The sequence below is a fragment of the Arthrobotrys flagrans genome (genome assembly GCF_004000055.1).
Source record: "Arthrobotrys flagrans strain CBS H-5679 chromosome Unknown unitig_0, whole genome shotgun sequence".
Classification (NCBI taxonomy): domain Eukaryota; kingdom Fungi; phylum Ascomycota; class Orbiliomycetes; order Orbiliales; family Orbiliaceae; genus Arthrobotrys; species Arthrobotrys flagrans.
The window spans coordinates 3,722,488-3,738,107 of NW_027137550.1; the positions used below are offsets into that span (position 1 = coordinate 3,722,488).

Below are 15,620 nucleotides of genomic sequence, written 5' to 3' on the forward strand. Positions count from 1 at the left end.
CATAAAATAATATCAAAAACCAAACCAAACCGAAGCTTCCCTTCATTCATCCATGCATATACATTAAATTGATCACTTCAAGCAGCCGTCTTCTTCGCCAACTTTTTGTCCCTCTTCGCCTTCTCTGCCACAGTAGGCTTCCTCGTCCACCCAACCAAAGACCTAAACCCACTTCCATTCTCCCTACCCTCTTCCAAAGTAGCAGTGATTCCGTTCACAAGCCCCTTCTTCCATGCTGGGTTCTCCCTCTCTCCATCAACTTTAACCATCCACTCTTCCCATCTCCAAGTACCTACGATACCGCTAAGAGCAGCCACATCAGCGGTGTTTCCCTTAACAATACCAAGTTCCTCCCATGCCTTAAGTTCAGCTGCCATCTCCTCCTGTGCAGCCTTGAAGTCATCGTCAAAGGTAACACCGAGTCTTCTCTTAGCCTTTGGCTTCTCCGCTGGTGGTGCCATGGGGAGGATAGTCCATGCGCGCTTAGTATCCACAAAACCAGCGTTTCCAAGTCTACCAATCCACTTCTCTGTTGGGTGAGGATCATACCCGCGGCTATTAAGATCGTTGGCGAATTCTTCAGCTAGTCGTTGGATATTTGGTCCGGCACGGAGAACGTCGCTGTCGGTAAGAGACCATTCGAAGTGACCGCCTGGCTTGAGGACTCGGTAGCATTCCTTAAGCGCCAATGCGTACTCGTCGAGTCTAGGGGTTTTGCTGAGACGGTGGTGCCGTTCGCTCCTACGTCTTGGGGGCGGCGTTTGCTTCAGGATGGTATGCAATGTTCGAGCGGAGATGACATCGAAATGGTTATCCGGAAAAGGAAGCTTCCACAGAGATGAGACCTTGATATGTCGGTGGTTGGATGGGCCGGTGAATCTTCGCTTTTCGACAACACCCAAGTTGGGAATTGGGACGTTGTCGATGTTGATATTCTTTGGTCGGCTGGTTACGGTGTAGACCTTGGAGTAAGGGTATTCATAAGCACAGTGCCATCCCCAGTCGGCAACTGGGGCACCACCAAGATCTAAAATTCGGCGACGGATTTGAATTGGGCCGTTTGCCTTATTTCTTCGTCTCTCTCGAGCGGCTTGGACGAGGATTTCGTGGGTGGGACTAATCAAAATTCTGCCATAATGAAGCCACTTGGCCGCCATGAACACCCAGAGTCTAGAAGTAATCTCGTCGTTGACTTCCTTGGCCCTACGCTTCTCTGGTGTCATGCTTGAAACCCGCGGGCCTTCATCGAATTGCCAAGTTGCACGGGGTGATTTCTGTGGCTCCGGCTCCGGCTCTGCAGCTTTTGGTGGCGGTGGTGGTAGAGGTCGATATTCGTGGGGGAGTTCATTGCAAATTCTACGAGTATGGAAGCTGTCGAAGCGGGTTTGGCGGCAGATAAATGCATCCGAGTGAACGGAAGGTTTGAGGAATTTCTTGAAGGCGACCAAGTACGAGGGGTCCTCGACACGGATCTCGTTCTCCTTCAGGTTATGGCGCCTTCCTGCGCGCGAGAAATCGACAACTTTGCCCTTGGCATCGATTGGGCTCTCCTCTCCGGATGTTGGCGAATCGAGAGAAGCTCGTCCCGGTCGGGTTTCAATTGGCGGTACCTCGAGGAGCGAGAGCTGTGGGAGACCTGGTCGACTGCCGTCTTTTGTAACCGGCCTGCTGTCGGGGAGCAGAAGAGCGGCAGCCCTCTCAAGTTCTTCCTCTCTGATGCGAGCATCCTCAGCTTCTTGCTGGAACTTCATCTCGTCGTCAACAACGGCAAGGTCGTTGAAGAAGATCTCGTAACCAAGCGGGCAGTCTGCATAAATATCCTCTTCCTCTTCCTCTTCCGTCAGTGCTGACACAGCCGAGACGAAGCTGACCTCTTCTTCAGGCTCCGGCTCTGGTTCTGGCTCCTCGCGTAGGGGTACGGTGTAATGTTGCTTCGGCGTTAAAATTTCAATATCAGGGATCTTTGGGACCTCTGGAATCGGCATACTCGCCCGCATTTCATTCAGACCCTCATATTCAGCCGGATGTCTACTGCTCCTCATCGACATCCTCATCATCGTAGCTTCCATTTCCATATGCTCAAAGTCCTCCTCATGCATACTTTCATCATCGATTTCCGATCTTTCATAAGTCGCAACTGAGCTTTCTCGGGGATATTCCCTCGTCGACCCAATTCCAGCCCATCTCTCAATATCCTTCCAGTCCTCCGTCTTTGTCATATCAAACGGCGCTCTCGTCGGACTTCTAGGCTTCTCCTCTTCAACAACCTGTGGTAATTGCGGACTTGGCGGGATCTCCGCCCGTCCGTCTACACCCTTCCTAACCACATCCTGTCCCTGCAACATTTCCTGCATCAATATCTGAATCTCCTTCTCCACTGAAGTCTCCTTAGGTGGCTTAATAGTAATCCCACCCTTCATACCCATCCCACTCATCATCTCCTCCAACTCCTCCAATTCGGTCTGGTCCGGTTCCGTGGAAATATACCTCTGCCTCGATGTATCAATACTAGTCATGGAAGTGCAAGCTGCGCTTCTCATTGACCACATCCCCGTATCTCTCGCCGCATATGAGGAGAGCGTATACATCGACGACAGTCTAGCCTGTAAAATCGGTGCAACCGACTTACCCTGATGTCCCACCTCTCGCATTTGCGATGCATCATCAATCTGCGGCGAATTCGGGAACGAATCTTGTTGACTTTCCGGTGTAAGGTCGAAGTGATAAACTGCCCTACCGCCGCCATTCGACGGTTCCATATGCGTATAAGACGGCGACCCAGCTTCAGATTGTGACGACTCGGATAGTGTCTCGACAATCAAATTCTTACTCGAGGCATTTCTTTTATGTCCCTTCACTTTCCTATTATTGTTTAAATATGACACCGTCCAGTTATCCATATTGCTAACATGCCCAGACCTCGGGCTGACTCCGTCAGAATAAGCCTGCACAACGCTCGAAACGCTAGAATATCCTGAAACCCTCGATACCGAACTCTGCTGGCTATGGAACGCCGTCGGTGGAAATTTAGCCTTAACGGGACTATGCGCTGGCGTCGACCTCGTATCTGACAACGTAGGCGAAATAGGCGGGTTAGGTCCGAACTCCATAAACGAAGCTTGGCTCGAGAAATGTCTAGAATATTTCGACGCTGGTGATCCGCTTGCGCTGCTATTATTGTTATTTAACAAACTAGCCGATCGTCTTCGAGATTTCACTGGCGATTTTATCGGCGACGAAGGGTTCGATCGATGTCCTGCAGGTGGAATACTAGTCTCCAACCCGTGCTTGAACATATTTAACCCCAAACCATGTAATCTTGTAGAAGTCGCTGCCGCCGTCCTCCTTCCTCCCTGTGTATCCGCTGCAGCACCCTCATCGTATCCTAATGGTGGAGAAGGCATCGATCGTGGTTGGTATCTCGGTGTATTAGAATGCCGTATACTCGAAACGCTTTCGGTGTCTTCGAAATCTGTGTATGGCGAATTTGTGATACCGTCAAAGACGCCTACCGAGGGAAGTTGAGATGCGGCCGTAGCTGCTCTTCTTGCGTCTGCCTCACCGGTTATGACGCTAAGTGGCAACATTGTTCTTTGAAAATGTATCGGAGCGGGAGGGTATATATAAGTTAATTTCTCTCCTCTCAATCCCAGTTGAGAACGGAGTGGGTTGATAGGTAAGGGGATCCAGTCGTAGAGTAGCTAGCTCGGGCTTTTTCTATTCGTAAGGAGTTTTTCCTGGGGAAATTGATCCCGGGCTACCCAGCGCCTATTGTACTCTTTAGCTTGAGTCGTTTTTGTCTTGTTGGAAATATAATCCCGTGATATTTGAGGTAAGAAGATGTTTCAGTAAGCCGGGGCCCAAATGTCGAAGCGAAAGCCCGACGGTATGTATAAGAATGGCAAGAAAGCCTGGCCTCCAGAGGAAACACGAAGTGGAAAAGTCGGAGTGTATATCTACTTCGCCAGAAAGACAAGGCAGCCTTTTTTCTTATTCTTCCGACTGCTTGGATACCCCCCCTTGTCTTATTTTATTTTTGTCGCCGAAAAGAAAAAAAGGGCTGTTCTTCCTTGTGGGGTTGTGGGTTGGGCGTGAGGTTATATCTAGATGTTCGCTGCCAACGGGTTAAGCGACGAGGCGCAAGAGTGTGGGAATAGAACACACACACGGGTTGCGTGTGGTGTCCGCTGGCTGGGAGAAGTAGGTGGTTAATAACCTGGGCGGCAAGATGGTGCGGGACCATTGGACCGCACTTTTTGGCTGCTCTCACCTTGGAAGCTTTGGGTGTAAACCTCAAAGAGCTCTCCTCGAAGGATAGAAAGTAAAAACTTCGGATGGGATGATATTAGAGTCGCCGTGGTTAGACCTCTTTTCCTTGAAGAAGAAGAAGAAGAAGAAGGATATGGTGATGTTTTTCCCGTCGTCGAAGACTAGAATTCTGAGGTTTGTCGTGAGCGCCGGTAAACAGCTGAAAACAACAGACGGCAACAGAAAGAAAAGAAAAAATCGCTCGTCCCAAAGCCGACCTGATAGTGGTGGTATATACCAAAATTCCCACGCGCTCTTAATCCCAAAAAAAGTAAACCTCGACCCGTCAGTTCTTATAAATTCGACATTACATTTGCTGGCAGGGAAACGGAAATCCACTAAGCTTGGTATTAGGCAGAGGGTTAGCTGTCAAAAGGGTCGGTGTACCCCGGTTCCATTCGAATACACCAATTCAGACCAAGTCCAGTCAAAAAAAGTCGAGACAGTCGTCAGCGCAGTCAAAAATGGGCAGGCACGTAAATTACTGGTGCCCCGTGGGTGGGGAGGCACGCCGTGATTCGATCTTTTCTTGATGATAAAATATGAATGCTCATCAAATTATCCTCTGGATCGAATCGACTGCCACTGTCTTTTTCTTTGGTCTTTTGTCTTCAATCACGGATTGTCCTTGTCGCTTTTTTTCCCTCTTACCTTTCGGCGACATGGAGGTTCTTCCGTCGTCTGTTATCAGGCGAACGTGCAAGCCAAAGGAATAGAGAAAACATAAAAATGACCCCATGTCAGGAAGGAAAACACCTGCCCACAACCTTTTTGCCATTAGCTGGTTAGTTGGACCAGACGAGCGCCTCTGCCTCTCCTTCGTGGTGGTTTCCTTCACCATCCGTAGCCTTTCTTTCCTTTTGATAACTAGTTTGTATGCGTGCAAACTCCACTGCCTGATCTTTTCTGCGCCGCTCGAGGTATACAAGTGGTCGGGGATCAACCGTTGGCAGAATTTCCGCTTTTTGAAAAAACCGACAACCGCGACAACTTCCTTCGTCATATTCAGAGGGGCAATCGGTGAGCAGCCGTGCAGCAAAAAAAATGCGCCCTTTCTGCTGCTGCATCGTCAACGGTTGTCAACATGTTCGTTCGTCGTCGTGCAGACACGTTTTCCTCAGTAAAAACAAATCAACAAGCCCCCCAGGTCGCGGGAATCCTGGCTGGGCGTATGTGGGTGGATAATTTCGGTAGATTGGCTCTCGGAGCGAATAGCTGACCCAGGCTCTAGATTCGGATGAAAAGACGTCTGTCCGGTTCGTCTGGTGTCTTTTGGTGGCATTGACGTTAGCAGCAGACGAGACTTGGTCCATGAAGGCCTGGAAGCGTGGTGATTGGCTACAGGCGAACAGTGGAGACCTTTCCCGATTTGGAAACCGCGCGCCAAAGGTCGCTGTGATTGGCCGAGACCATCGAATTAAACTCCAAACCGGGCAGCTCTACTCTCGCGATTTTGCAAAAAACAGTGTTCAAGATCTTACCTGCGACCACACGAACAATGGCCATTGTCTATTCTTGGCCCCCTCTGCATCTGAAGAATATCCCAAATTTAGCGCCCCTTTGGCGAAAGTTATTTCTGGGGAACAAAGGCGGGACAACGTTCAATGATCCGGATCCATTGCAAAGATTTTGACAGGTCTGTTGCACAGACATTATAACGTGGTTATGCATGGATTTCCATGCGAGGAAACTTTACTTTTGTAATCCGTCGGCGCGGATGCGCTGACAAAACGCCAATTATCAACCGATCAAAACTTTGGCCAAATTTGGCCCTGCCCGATGAATATAGGTATCGAAGTGCCTAAGCTATAGCATGATCCTGCGGATCTGATATAGGTCCTGACCATTATTTTTACAGGAGATTTCGGGACTAGCCGCCGGCGAACTTTGCCAGGTCATCAAGTATACCCGGCTGGCCATTACTTGTGTGAAGCTATGGGTTTGCCAACGTAGCCCGGCATTGCCAACGAGAACCTGCGACATCTGTGAAGGTTGGTCCCAGGTCGTAAGGTAAAAGGCTGATCTTTTTTTTCTTTCTCGTACCTGTCGATATATCGCTCAAGTACGCTGAGCCTTTTGATTCCAGTAAAAACCGAAGTATCTGAGATGATATATTAAATTCATACAAACAATATTGCTTTAGGCGGGGAGTATTCTATAGATTTATTTCGAGAGATCATATGTTTGCGTTGGTACGATATTCTACCCAACAACTTGAAGCTTCAAGAACTGTGCCTATACCATACATCCTGATGCATGAATACAAGATCATGCGGATTGCTCTTCATCTATGCTACTCTCTGTCAAATTTCAAACACTGTTTGGTTGTCTCGAATCCAACGCTCGTTTGGCGACTGGGTGAGGACAAAAATATCTGAACCATTTCGATGGTGGCACGGGTATACGTACCAATATCTCGGTTACTTCAGGATCAAGGTTTAAACGTTTTGAAGACATTCGCGAAAATGTAGCCTCAAATTTCCCAGATCCGCAGACTATATCAAATTGCTAAATGCATATTGATCTTTGATGTATCCAAAATCATCTCTGTTGTGTTTTTGATAGCCAAGCCAAACAAATCAGTACAAGCCTAGCCTTGACAAAGCTAAGCCGCATTCCAAGAAGGATCGATTCCTGAATTAAGACCTGAATCTTGATATATCAAGATTATACTAGGATCCTAGGATTCCAAGATCCCAGCCTTCCCTTTCAAAGCCAACAGCCAACATATATACTCCGTACACAGTAAACTAACGAGGTCCATCTATTTTCGGTGAGTATGGATATTTATGCGTAATGCTCTTCCACCGTCTTTAGTTCCGGCGAGCACTGGTACGTGATATAAAAAACGGTTCCAAAGACAGGTAACTTTTGCGATTTACAAAAACATGACTCTTATGCCGGGAAAACCGTGGAAATGTGCAAAAAAAGACCCACTACAAGAATGTGCCTTCCCGAATTTCAAACCGCGGTGGCTATCCGCCTTTTAATTTTCTCTCTCTTTCTTCTATTCTACATTCCTTTGACGACCAAATGACACAAAATACTCTCACGAGGTTTCGGTAAGTGGCTCAAGAAGGGGTATTAAAAATCGGCATACCGTGCGAATTACGTATATACAACTTTGAGTATATATTTCCGGGATAGATATAGTTGCGATCGATGTGACGTCCGGGCAAAGATCTTAGAGGACACATAGTAATCGCTTGCGAACATGTAACGGGCCGGCACGGCACATTCGCTAGGATCATGATCTTGGTAGGTGGCCCGAACAGGGTCTAGTCATTCCCTGTCCATCCGTTCTGGCTTCGATAAGAGGTTGGATGTAGTTATTAATTATGTTGGAGGAGACAGGAAAATGACACGACTAAAACACATAAAATTTAAAAGCACGCAAACAAAAAAAAAAAAAGAGAGAGAGGTGACCATGACGCCGGATGGTATATGACATACACACGCTCGTAACACGCTCGAAATCGAAGAAAAATAAGGCTAATAGATCTGTGGATTAAAATCGGTTGCGATGAAAACGAAAATTTTCGTCAAGTCGTAAAATGGAGTTTTCGTAAGGCGATATCAGGGCGGCCTTGTTCCGGCGCCGTTTGATATATCACTCCCATTACCCCTCCCCGTTGCTTTGCCGTAGATATGCAGATAACTTTGATGCTTATATCCGATATAGAAATACTGTGGCTTTCCTTTTGAGCCGGTTTGTGAAAGCTGCTTGTTTGCTTAAACGAGTTTCCCTTCGGCGCTCGCGGTCTCAGCGGCCTCGGCATCCTGCTTTGCCGTTTCCTTCATTATGGCTTCGACTTTTGCCTCCTTGCTTAGGATTTTGTACTTGATCCTCGAGTGGAGCAGGATCTTGGGAATATGCTCAGCCTTAGGCATACTCCAGACCTCGACGACGCCAGTCACACTACCGCTTTCGTCCTTTTCAGGGTATGCATTTGCTCTAAACGGATGTATAAGAAAAAAATTTACTGTGAGAAAGTCCACAGAAAAACGTCAAGATTCCCATATCTTTTTTGTTAGAAAACACACTTACCGCAATAACCACCCAGCTAACCTCTGTAGTGTAAACCCAAACCTGTCATACCGTTCGTCTTCATGCCTCCGTCTTTCATAAATCGACATCCCGAGCTCGATATCAAACCCTTCCTCATCGAGTGGTAGGTTAATCTCAAGTGGCCAGATACGGTCCTGGTCGTTTAGGAATGTTGTAAAGTCTGCAAGTGACATCATGGGTCGGCGGGGACGGAGACCTTGCCAGAACATCGCGGACCGCTGTTGGCGTTCGAAGGCGTTGGTGCAGACCATGGTGAACAAATGATCGTAATTACTCCACTTATTTGGTATACTTGTCCGGTATAAGCAGTGGCGTTTTTATCCAAAAGAAAAACTAACAAACGAAAGTAAAATGGAATTATGATAATTTTATAAATGAAGTATTTTCTATATATAAGAAAAAACCAAAGTAAATGAAATGGGATCTCCGAATATCTTAAAATCTTGTGTTGTCGACGTTGGATGTCGCGTTGAACCTGACCAGCTGGGAACGTGGTGTTCGAGTTCTCTGCTAGGATAATGCTCGTGCGGGCTTGATCGATCCGTCTACAAAGAACAGCCACGGGCAAGGGCAGTCCCATGCAGCTTGCAGTGATATCCACTTCAACCGATCTGATTTCCAATTGACGGCCTAACGCGTTAATTGACAGTCTCCACGCACCACCGTCTCGAGTATTTGCGATTGATGAGTAAAATTAGGGGGAGAGATCTGGTACTGGTTAGGTCCAAAGGGGAGCTCCTGACCAAGCTACCCAGGAAAGCTAGAGGCTTAAATGTTGAGAGGACCGTAGAAACCCCACCAATCGCATGACATCAACCACCTAGCTTCGTCAACCACATAAAATCCAACAAGTAATCCATATTCCGTATCGATTATCACCGCCTCCGCTTCCCTTCTTATCGTGATCATCATCATCACCAACTTGCGCCATAATATTTAATAATGTCTCCAAGGCCAATAATTGCACCTTCGATCCTAGCCTCTGACTTTGGCAAGCTGGCCTCAGAATGCCAACGCATCATCGGCCATGGAGCCGATTGGCTTCACATTGATATTATGGATGGCCACTTTGTGCCCAACATCACCATCGGAGCTCCAGTGGTCACATGCATCCGCCCTGCCATTGAGAAGACTGCAGATGGGAAGGGAATATTCGATTGTCACATGATGGTTGCGAAGGTTGTTCTTTCCCCTTCTGAGCATCATATGATATTTAAAACACGGACATGTCCGGGGCATATTATGGCTTTTTTTTTTTGACAATTAATATTAGTTGATAATAACTCGATCCGAATACTGATGATTACGGTTTCCTACCTAGTAGCCAGAACAATGGATCTCAGACTTCGCAAAGGCCGGTGGCGACCTCTACTGCTTCCACTACGAGGCTACCGAAAACCCTCGAGAATGTATCAAACTCGTCCACGATAGCGGAATGAAAGCCGGAATCGCGATTAAACCAGACACACCGGCCGACGTTTTATATCCCATCCTGGACGATACAAGCGATCCGAGTTACTATCCCGACGTACGTCACCGTTTTCTTTTCCATTCTGGTTAGATATAGCTAATCGACGAATAATACATTAGATGGTCCTAGTGATGACCGTAGAACCCGGTTTTGGCGGCCAAAAGTTCCAGGAGAGGTGTATGCCCAAAGTTACCGCCCTTCGCGATAAATACCCAGAATTGGATATCGAAGTCGATGGAGGATTGGGACCCAGTACCATTGATGTTGCTGCCGAGGCTGGTGCGAACGTAATTGTGGCTGGAACTGCAGTTTTTGGAGCACCGGATCCGAAACAGGTTATTACGATCTTGAAGGAGACCGTACAGAAGAATGTAGAGCTGTGGAGGGCGAGGAGTAAAGTTTAGAGCGACTGTATATTGGCTAGATTTGTAGTTGGCGAATTATTGATTGGTAAAAAAAAACAAAAAAAAAACAACTTTTGGGGGCGGATTTGAAGCATTCTACGGGGAACGGCCGGATGCCTGCGGACCACAACTTTCCTGTATATATCATACCAGAAGGATTATTATTGGGAATTGATGAAACTATATTTGATTATTCAAAGGCTGCCCATCCATCCCGGTATGGTCATAGGAACGAATCCGAAGATTGTTGAAAAGAGAGAAAGCCACGTACAAAATATTCTATCAAAACGAGAGGCGAGAAAGAAATTTTAATTGTTCTAAAGCATCCTCTCGTCCACCAAAAACACCCAGGATATCCTCGAGAATACCCATCGCAAGAAGGAATGAGAAAAAACAAAGAATAAAAGAGGAACCTGCTCACGACTTAGAGGGATAAAATAGTACAAAATAGTACGTGGGTCGGCATATAGAAAAATAAGAAAAAAGAAAATCGTTAAATGTCGAAACAGGTTGTACATGAAAAAGGAAAAACGTCAAGGTCGGAAGAGAGATATTACGAATATCCTTTACAGGCGTAGACAAGAAAAGGCCGCTAAGAAAAGCGAGCGCTAGCATAAGAAGAAAAAGAGGCAACAAATGAAAATAAAGAAAAACGTCAACATGGCATATGCACGCATGGTCGAAAGCACAATCTTGTACACGAGAAACTGATAGAGCTTGATGAAAATGTGAAAAGTCACAATATTCCTCGCTCCGGGAAATTCAACGCGATGTATCGTGCGATTGCAAATGAAAAAGAAGAAACGCCATTGAGGTGATTGTGAGCAAAGTTTAACAGGTATTGATAAGATGTACAGAAGAGGATTGTATCGGGAGGGGAGCGAGGGAAGTCGTTTGAGATAATGGGTTAGGTGAGGATATCACATCGAGCAAAGTGACGGGGGAAGAGGGTTTAGTAATTTGAAGGGAAAAGCAAACCCCGATCAGGTATCAGACATTTGCTGGTCATGGAGCGGGACGTTCTCCTTCCTCATCTGCTGCTGCTGAGTTCTCAACTGGGATTCTAAGCTATTAATGGGCTGAGTGGTACCCGCAAGTCCCATTCTGGCCTGTTTCGCGACAGAAATCTGGTGAGCCCTCATCGCGTCCCAATCCCTCTCATATTTCAGATCTTGCGCCGTCCTCCCATGATCTCCGACCATTAAGTCGATTCTAAAGCCTAGGAACTCGTTTCTATCTCTAAAAACGATGATGTCGTCCTGGTCGAAGACTCGGAAAAAGTCTTTTTTGGAGAGTTTACGTCCGTGAAGAATGACGCCGTTGGTACCGAGAACTTTGATCCAGGCTTTCATTTGGGGATGGGGGATGAAAGAGTCCTCGTTCTCCGCGGAGTTGGCCAGTGTCTCGATATCTTTTTCGTGGGCGAAGATGAGAAGGAAATGATGTTTAGAAACGCGGGTATCAGCAACAAAGCAAACACAAGCGGATGAGCGACCATAGCGAACATGTTGGTCGACAAGATTGATGGGTTCGTGATCGATGGAGTAAGGGAGTGGGTTGAGGCGACCCCAGATTGTTTTGGGGCGGGAGAAATCTAACTGTTGAGAGGGTGAGAGATACGCTTCAGCTTCGGGTTCCTGCTGAAGCTCATCATGTCCAGCGACGCCATCTTCGAGGATGTATTCGTTTCTAGTGGTTAAGGAATCGGTTTTAGCCATTGCGATTTCTTGAAACGAGGCATCGTCGTGGTTGGCATTGCTGCCTTCAGAGTCGATGATAGACATTTTGTTTTCAAGAGGGAGTCGGGAAAGGTAGCTTGGAACGTCATGGGGTGAAGATTTCCTTCGTAGGCTTGGAGAAGAACCTCGTTTTGTGACTCTATCATCCGTTGTCAATCTCCCAGAGCCTTTCCTATGCAAGATGGACTCAGAAGCGATAGAAGCAACATTCAGGTTGCCAACCATAGTGCGCATGCATGCCAGGCTTCTACCGTCCGGTCCAGGAGTCCGTCGCCGTGGAATCATCATCGAGCGATCCGAAATAGGTGTTTTAGCCAACCCGACAAATGAGTCGTATTCGCCCTCAGATGAAATCATCGAGTCCGCGACACGTCCAACTTGTAACCCGTAGAACTGAGATTCTTCATCACTAGCTTCCATCTCAGAAACACGAGATTGGCCAAAAACTCCACTCTCCTCGTAGGCGTTATCGGGGCTGCTGACTTCGGCTTCATCCTCCTGTATGCGATTATCGGGGTACTCCCTCAATCCGGCAATATCGGAGTTGATATCTGATCCTTCAAACGACTCGTCATCCTCTGGCGGGCCGAGAAGGCTATTGTCGAGGACATGGCGGCGCATGGGTGGAACAACGGTCCTGTCGAGCGAGTCCGCATTGTGAACTTGCCGAAGTTGTGAGGAGGGCACGGCTACTCTTTCACGTTCACGTTCACGTTCAAGTCTGCGAGCTTGTTCCTGTGATCCTTCTATTTCCACATCGCCTTCATCATCTTGAATGTGCTGAACCCGCGTCTTAAGCAGGTCGCGAACGTCGACTTCTGATCGCGCTGGATCTTGTTGCTCCAATCGACCTTTGACTTCTTCCCAGACTTCGATCTGCTGCGAGAGCACTTCCTCTTCATCTTCATCAATGTATGGTGGCATAGCTCCTTGGCTGCAGTCGACTTCAGATGTGCCATCCTCAAGCCAAGGGTGCCGGAGGGCCTCCTTTTCGTTCATTCGCTTGGTGGGGTCGGTAATTAGGAACTTCTTAACGAGATCGATGGCGACCTCAGATATTCCACATTTTGAAAGCCTAGCGACGTCCCAGCGGCCCGCACAAATCTTCTGCTGGATCTCTTCCTGAGTGGCTCCAGTGAAGGGAGCATCACCAGTAAGAAGCGTGTAAACGACGCATCCAAGCGACCACATGTCGCAAACGTGGCTGTAGCGCCGGTTTTCCTTATGGCTGTTTCATGGGCATTGTCAGAACAACCTTTTAATCTAAACCTTTTCTCACTAGGAAACTTACTATTTAATATTTCTAGTAACGGGGTTTTGAACCCCAACCACAGTGGGAAAAACTTCTGGAGCAAGATACAGCATGGTTCCGCAAAATGTCTTGTTGAAATCTTGGTCCTCCTTGATCATTTTAGCAAGGCCAAAGTCGCTCAGTTTTACAACAAGGGGATCCTCGCTTTTGATAAGGATATTGTCGGGCTTGATATCTCGATGTGAGATGTTTAGGCCGTGAATGAAGACTAGGGCATTATTGACTTGTTGGGTGACGATTCGAGTGAGATCTTCAGGCATGGCGCCACGGCTTTTAACGTAATCACTAAGGTCGCCAAAGCCGATGTATTCCATTCGAATGTAGAGCTGACGGGGCATCTCTTTGTATTCTTCATAGTGGACGATATTTGGCTAGGCGTTGTTAGTATTCAAGATCTTGGTGTAGTGAGTCGGGAATCTCAAATCAATCTATAGAGCAACTTACGTGTTTCAGTTGCTCCATAATCTCAACCTCTTTCAAGACACCAAGGAATCTCGCCTTTCCATTCTTTCGTCCAGACTCTTCTTGTGGACCAAACACACGCTTGCTGATGATCTTGACAGCGTACAAATTGCCCGTCGACTTCTGGGTAAGCTTCCGAACAATAGCGAATGCACCTTTACCGATAATATCGCCAACTTCATAGATGCCGTTCTCGCCCGTCCAGCCGTCCGGAAAGGGATACTGCTCCGATGTCGCGTCCGTGCCATGGCCTTGACCTGCTTGAGGCCGACGGCCAGGTGGCAACATGCCATTCCCCGCCGGCCGATTGGCACCTCGAACTTGCTCCCAGGCCTTCGGACTCGTACTTTTCAGGTCAACGATAAACTTCAACTCATCCTCAACAGGTCCAAGAGCCAGAAGAATCTGCGAACTATTCGTTAAAATCCTTCGACGAGTGTTGGATGCGTGTGTCTGATGACGGTTAGCGAGCGCCCTTGGAGACTGTAAGCACACGTTATCGACCCAAGTACCGTTCGTCGAACAGTCCTCAAGCATAATGACGCCATCGTCGGTGGTGAAGATGCGAAAATGGACATTGCTGACCCGGCGCGAGCTTGATTGCTGTCCAAGCGCGACATCACACTTGACGGGATTACGACCAAATGTGTAGCCGGCTTCGGGGTTCTTAGGAAGTACCGAGCTGCTGAGGCAGATGTAACCGGGTAGGCTTGATTCTACATGGTTTCGAACATAGGCGGGGTATCTACGGGCTAGATAAGCGACAGCGATGTTGGCAGCTGGTGATGCAGGGTGGAGTATCAGGAGGATATTCGGGTCTGGCGCGACCTTTTGTCGCTCAGGTTGTTGTTGTTGTTGCGTAGCGAGTTGCGTAGAAGGTTGAGTAGCCTCGACCTCGTCTTCCATGGTTCCAAGGGGGCGCAACCAGCCGGGCTAGTCTATCGGTTTCGATCCAAGTGGTTGGGGAAAGGAAGGAGATAGTGTCGGATTGATAGGGATTGGATCGATCAAGGAATGTGTAAGATGGAGAGAAGATCCTGTTCAAGAGATTAGCTAGACGGTTATATAGACCCGTCTACCGAGCTGGTCTGCTCCGGACGTCTGTAGATGCCCCTATTCAAGGAACTTTGCGCAATGAAAATGTCCTAAGAGTGGGGTATGCGATATCTGATGCGACGGGCTTCGAAACAATGCAATGCGATCTTGGCGCTGAAATCTGCTGATTGGATGCCCAATGGTATGTCCTATTACTCATATATATTGTGTAACTAATGATGGAACAGACGGCTTATTTGCGCCAGGACGGATATAACTTAAAGCTCGAGGTGTACGAAAACGGTGTACGAAAACGATTCGAATCTGCAGGTGGAGACGTAGGATTTATCTACACACGGGTCAAGGGTAAGCCATCTCGTCTATATCTTGGATACTAAGATGATCCGATTTTTTGCGATTACATGTGCACAACCTAAGATAATTAGGACCGGGACTGGCAGGCGAGTTTAGGAAGACATGATAAGGCGGACAGAGGCATTGAGCGTTCTGTGATCCTTTCGACAGGGTTGCGGAAGGCGAGAGCGTAGATGTATGTACGACAAGACGGTGTGCGAATCGCACAAGAGTCAGAGGCAGAAGGGCGGGATAGAAAGTCGAAGAATGCTAACCAGGAGGTTTCAAGGAAGTACAAAGCGTGAAATTTCGAGACCTACATATTCAGGATGACGAGCATGTGCCGCAAGATCGATGGATCCTGCTCCCAATGGGTCGAAAGGTAGTATCTTTTCTGCCCTTAGCGTCGGTCACGAAATTCCCGCCGACAAGGGGAAAGGATTACGAGATGTGCCTATATTCCGTC

General features: G+C 47.6%; 4 protein-coding genes across 5 annotated transcripts; 1 reads left to right on the forward strand and 3 right to left on the reverse strand.

Annotated features, from left to right (window-relative positions):
* Positions 1–77: 77 nt before the first annotated feature.
* DFL_004133 (uncharacterized protein) lies at positions 78–3,587 on the reverse strand (the record flags this gene model as incomplete). Of its 2 annotated transcripts, XM_067633177.1 has the most annotated exons (2): positions 2,188–2,210; positions 2,285–3,587. In XM_067633177.1, 2 exons carry the CDS (start codon positions 3,585–3,587, stop codon positions 2,188–2,190), a joined length of 1,326 nt encoding a protein of 441 aa, XP_067491372.1. The 2 variants fall into 2 exon arrangements, with proteins under 2 accessions (XP_067491371.1, XP_067491372.1); XM_067633176.1 differs by having other exon boundaries at positions 78–3,587.
* Positions 3,588–8,040: 4,453 nt separating this feature from the next.
* DFL_004134 (uncharacterized protein) lies at positions 8,041–8,628 on the reverse strand (the record flags this gene model as incomplete). Its single annotated transcript, XM_067633178.1, has 2 exons — positions 8,041–8,263; positions 8,357–8,628. The coding sequence occupies 2 exons, from the start codon at positions 8,626–8,628 to the stop codon at positions 8,041–8,043; spliced, it is 495 nt and encodes a 164-aa protein (XP_067491373.1).
* A 691-nt stretch (positions 8,629–9,319) lies between these two features.
* DFL_004135 (uncharacterized protein) lies at positions 9,320–10,252 on the forward strand (the record flags this gene model as incomplete). The annotated part of the gene is made up of 3 exons (XM_067633179.1): positions 9,320–9,556; positions 9,702–9,905; positions 9,968–10,252. 3 exons carry the CDS (start codon positions 9,320–9,322, stop codon positions 10,250–10,252), a joined length of 726 nt encoding a protein of 241 aa, XP_067491374.1.
* A 983-nt stretch (positions 10,253–11,235) lies between these two features.
* On the reverse strand, positions 11,236–14,671 carry DFL_004136 (uncharacterized protein; the record flags this gene model as incomplete). Its single annotated transcript, XM_067633180.1, has 3 exons — positions 11,236–13,219; positions 13,283–13,674; positions 13,748–14,671. The coding sequence occupies 3 exons, from the start codon at positions 14,669–14,671 to the stop codon at positions 11,236–11,238; spliced, it is 3,300 nt and encodes a 1,099-aa protein (XP_067491375.1).
* Between the last annotated feature and the right edge of the window lie 949 nt (positions 14,672–15,620).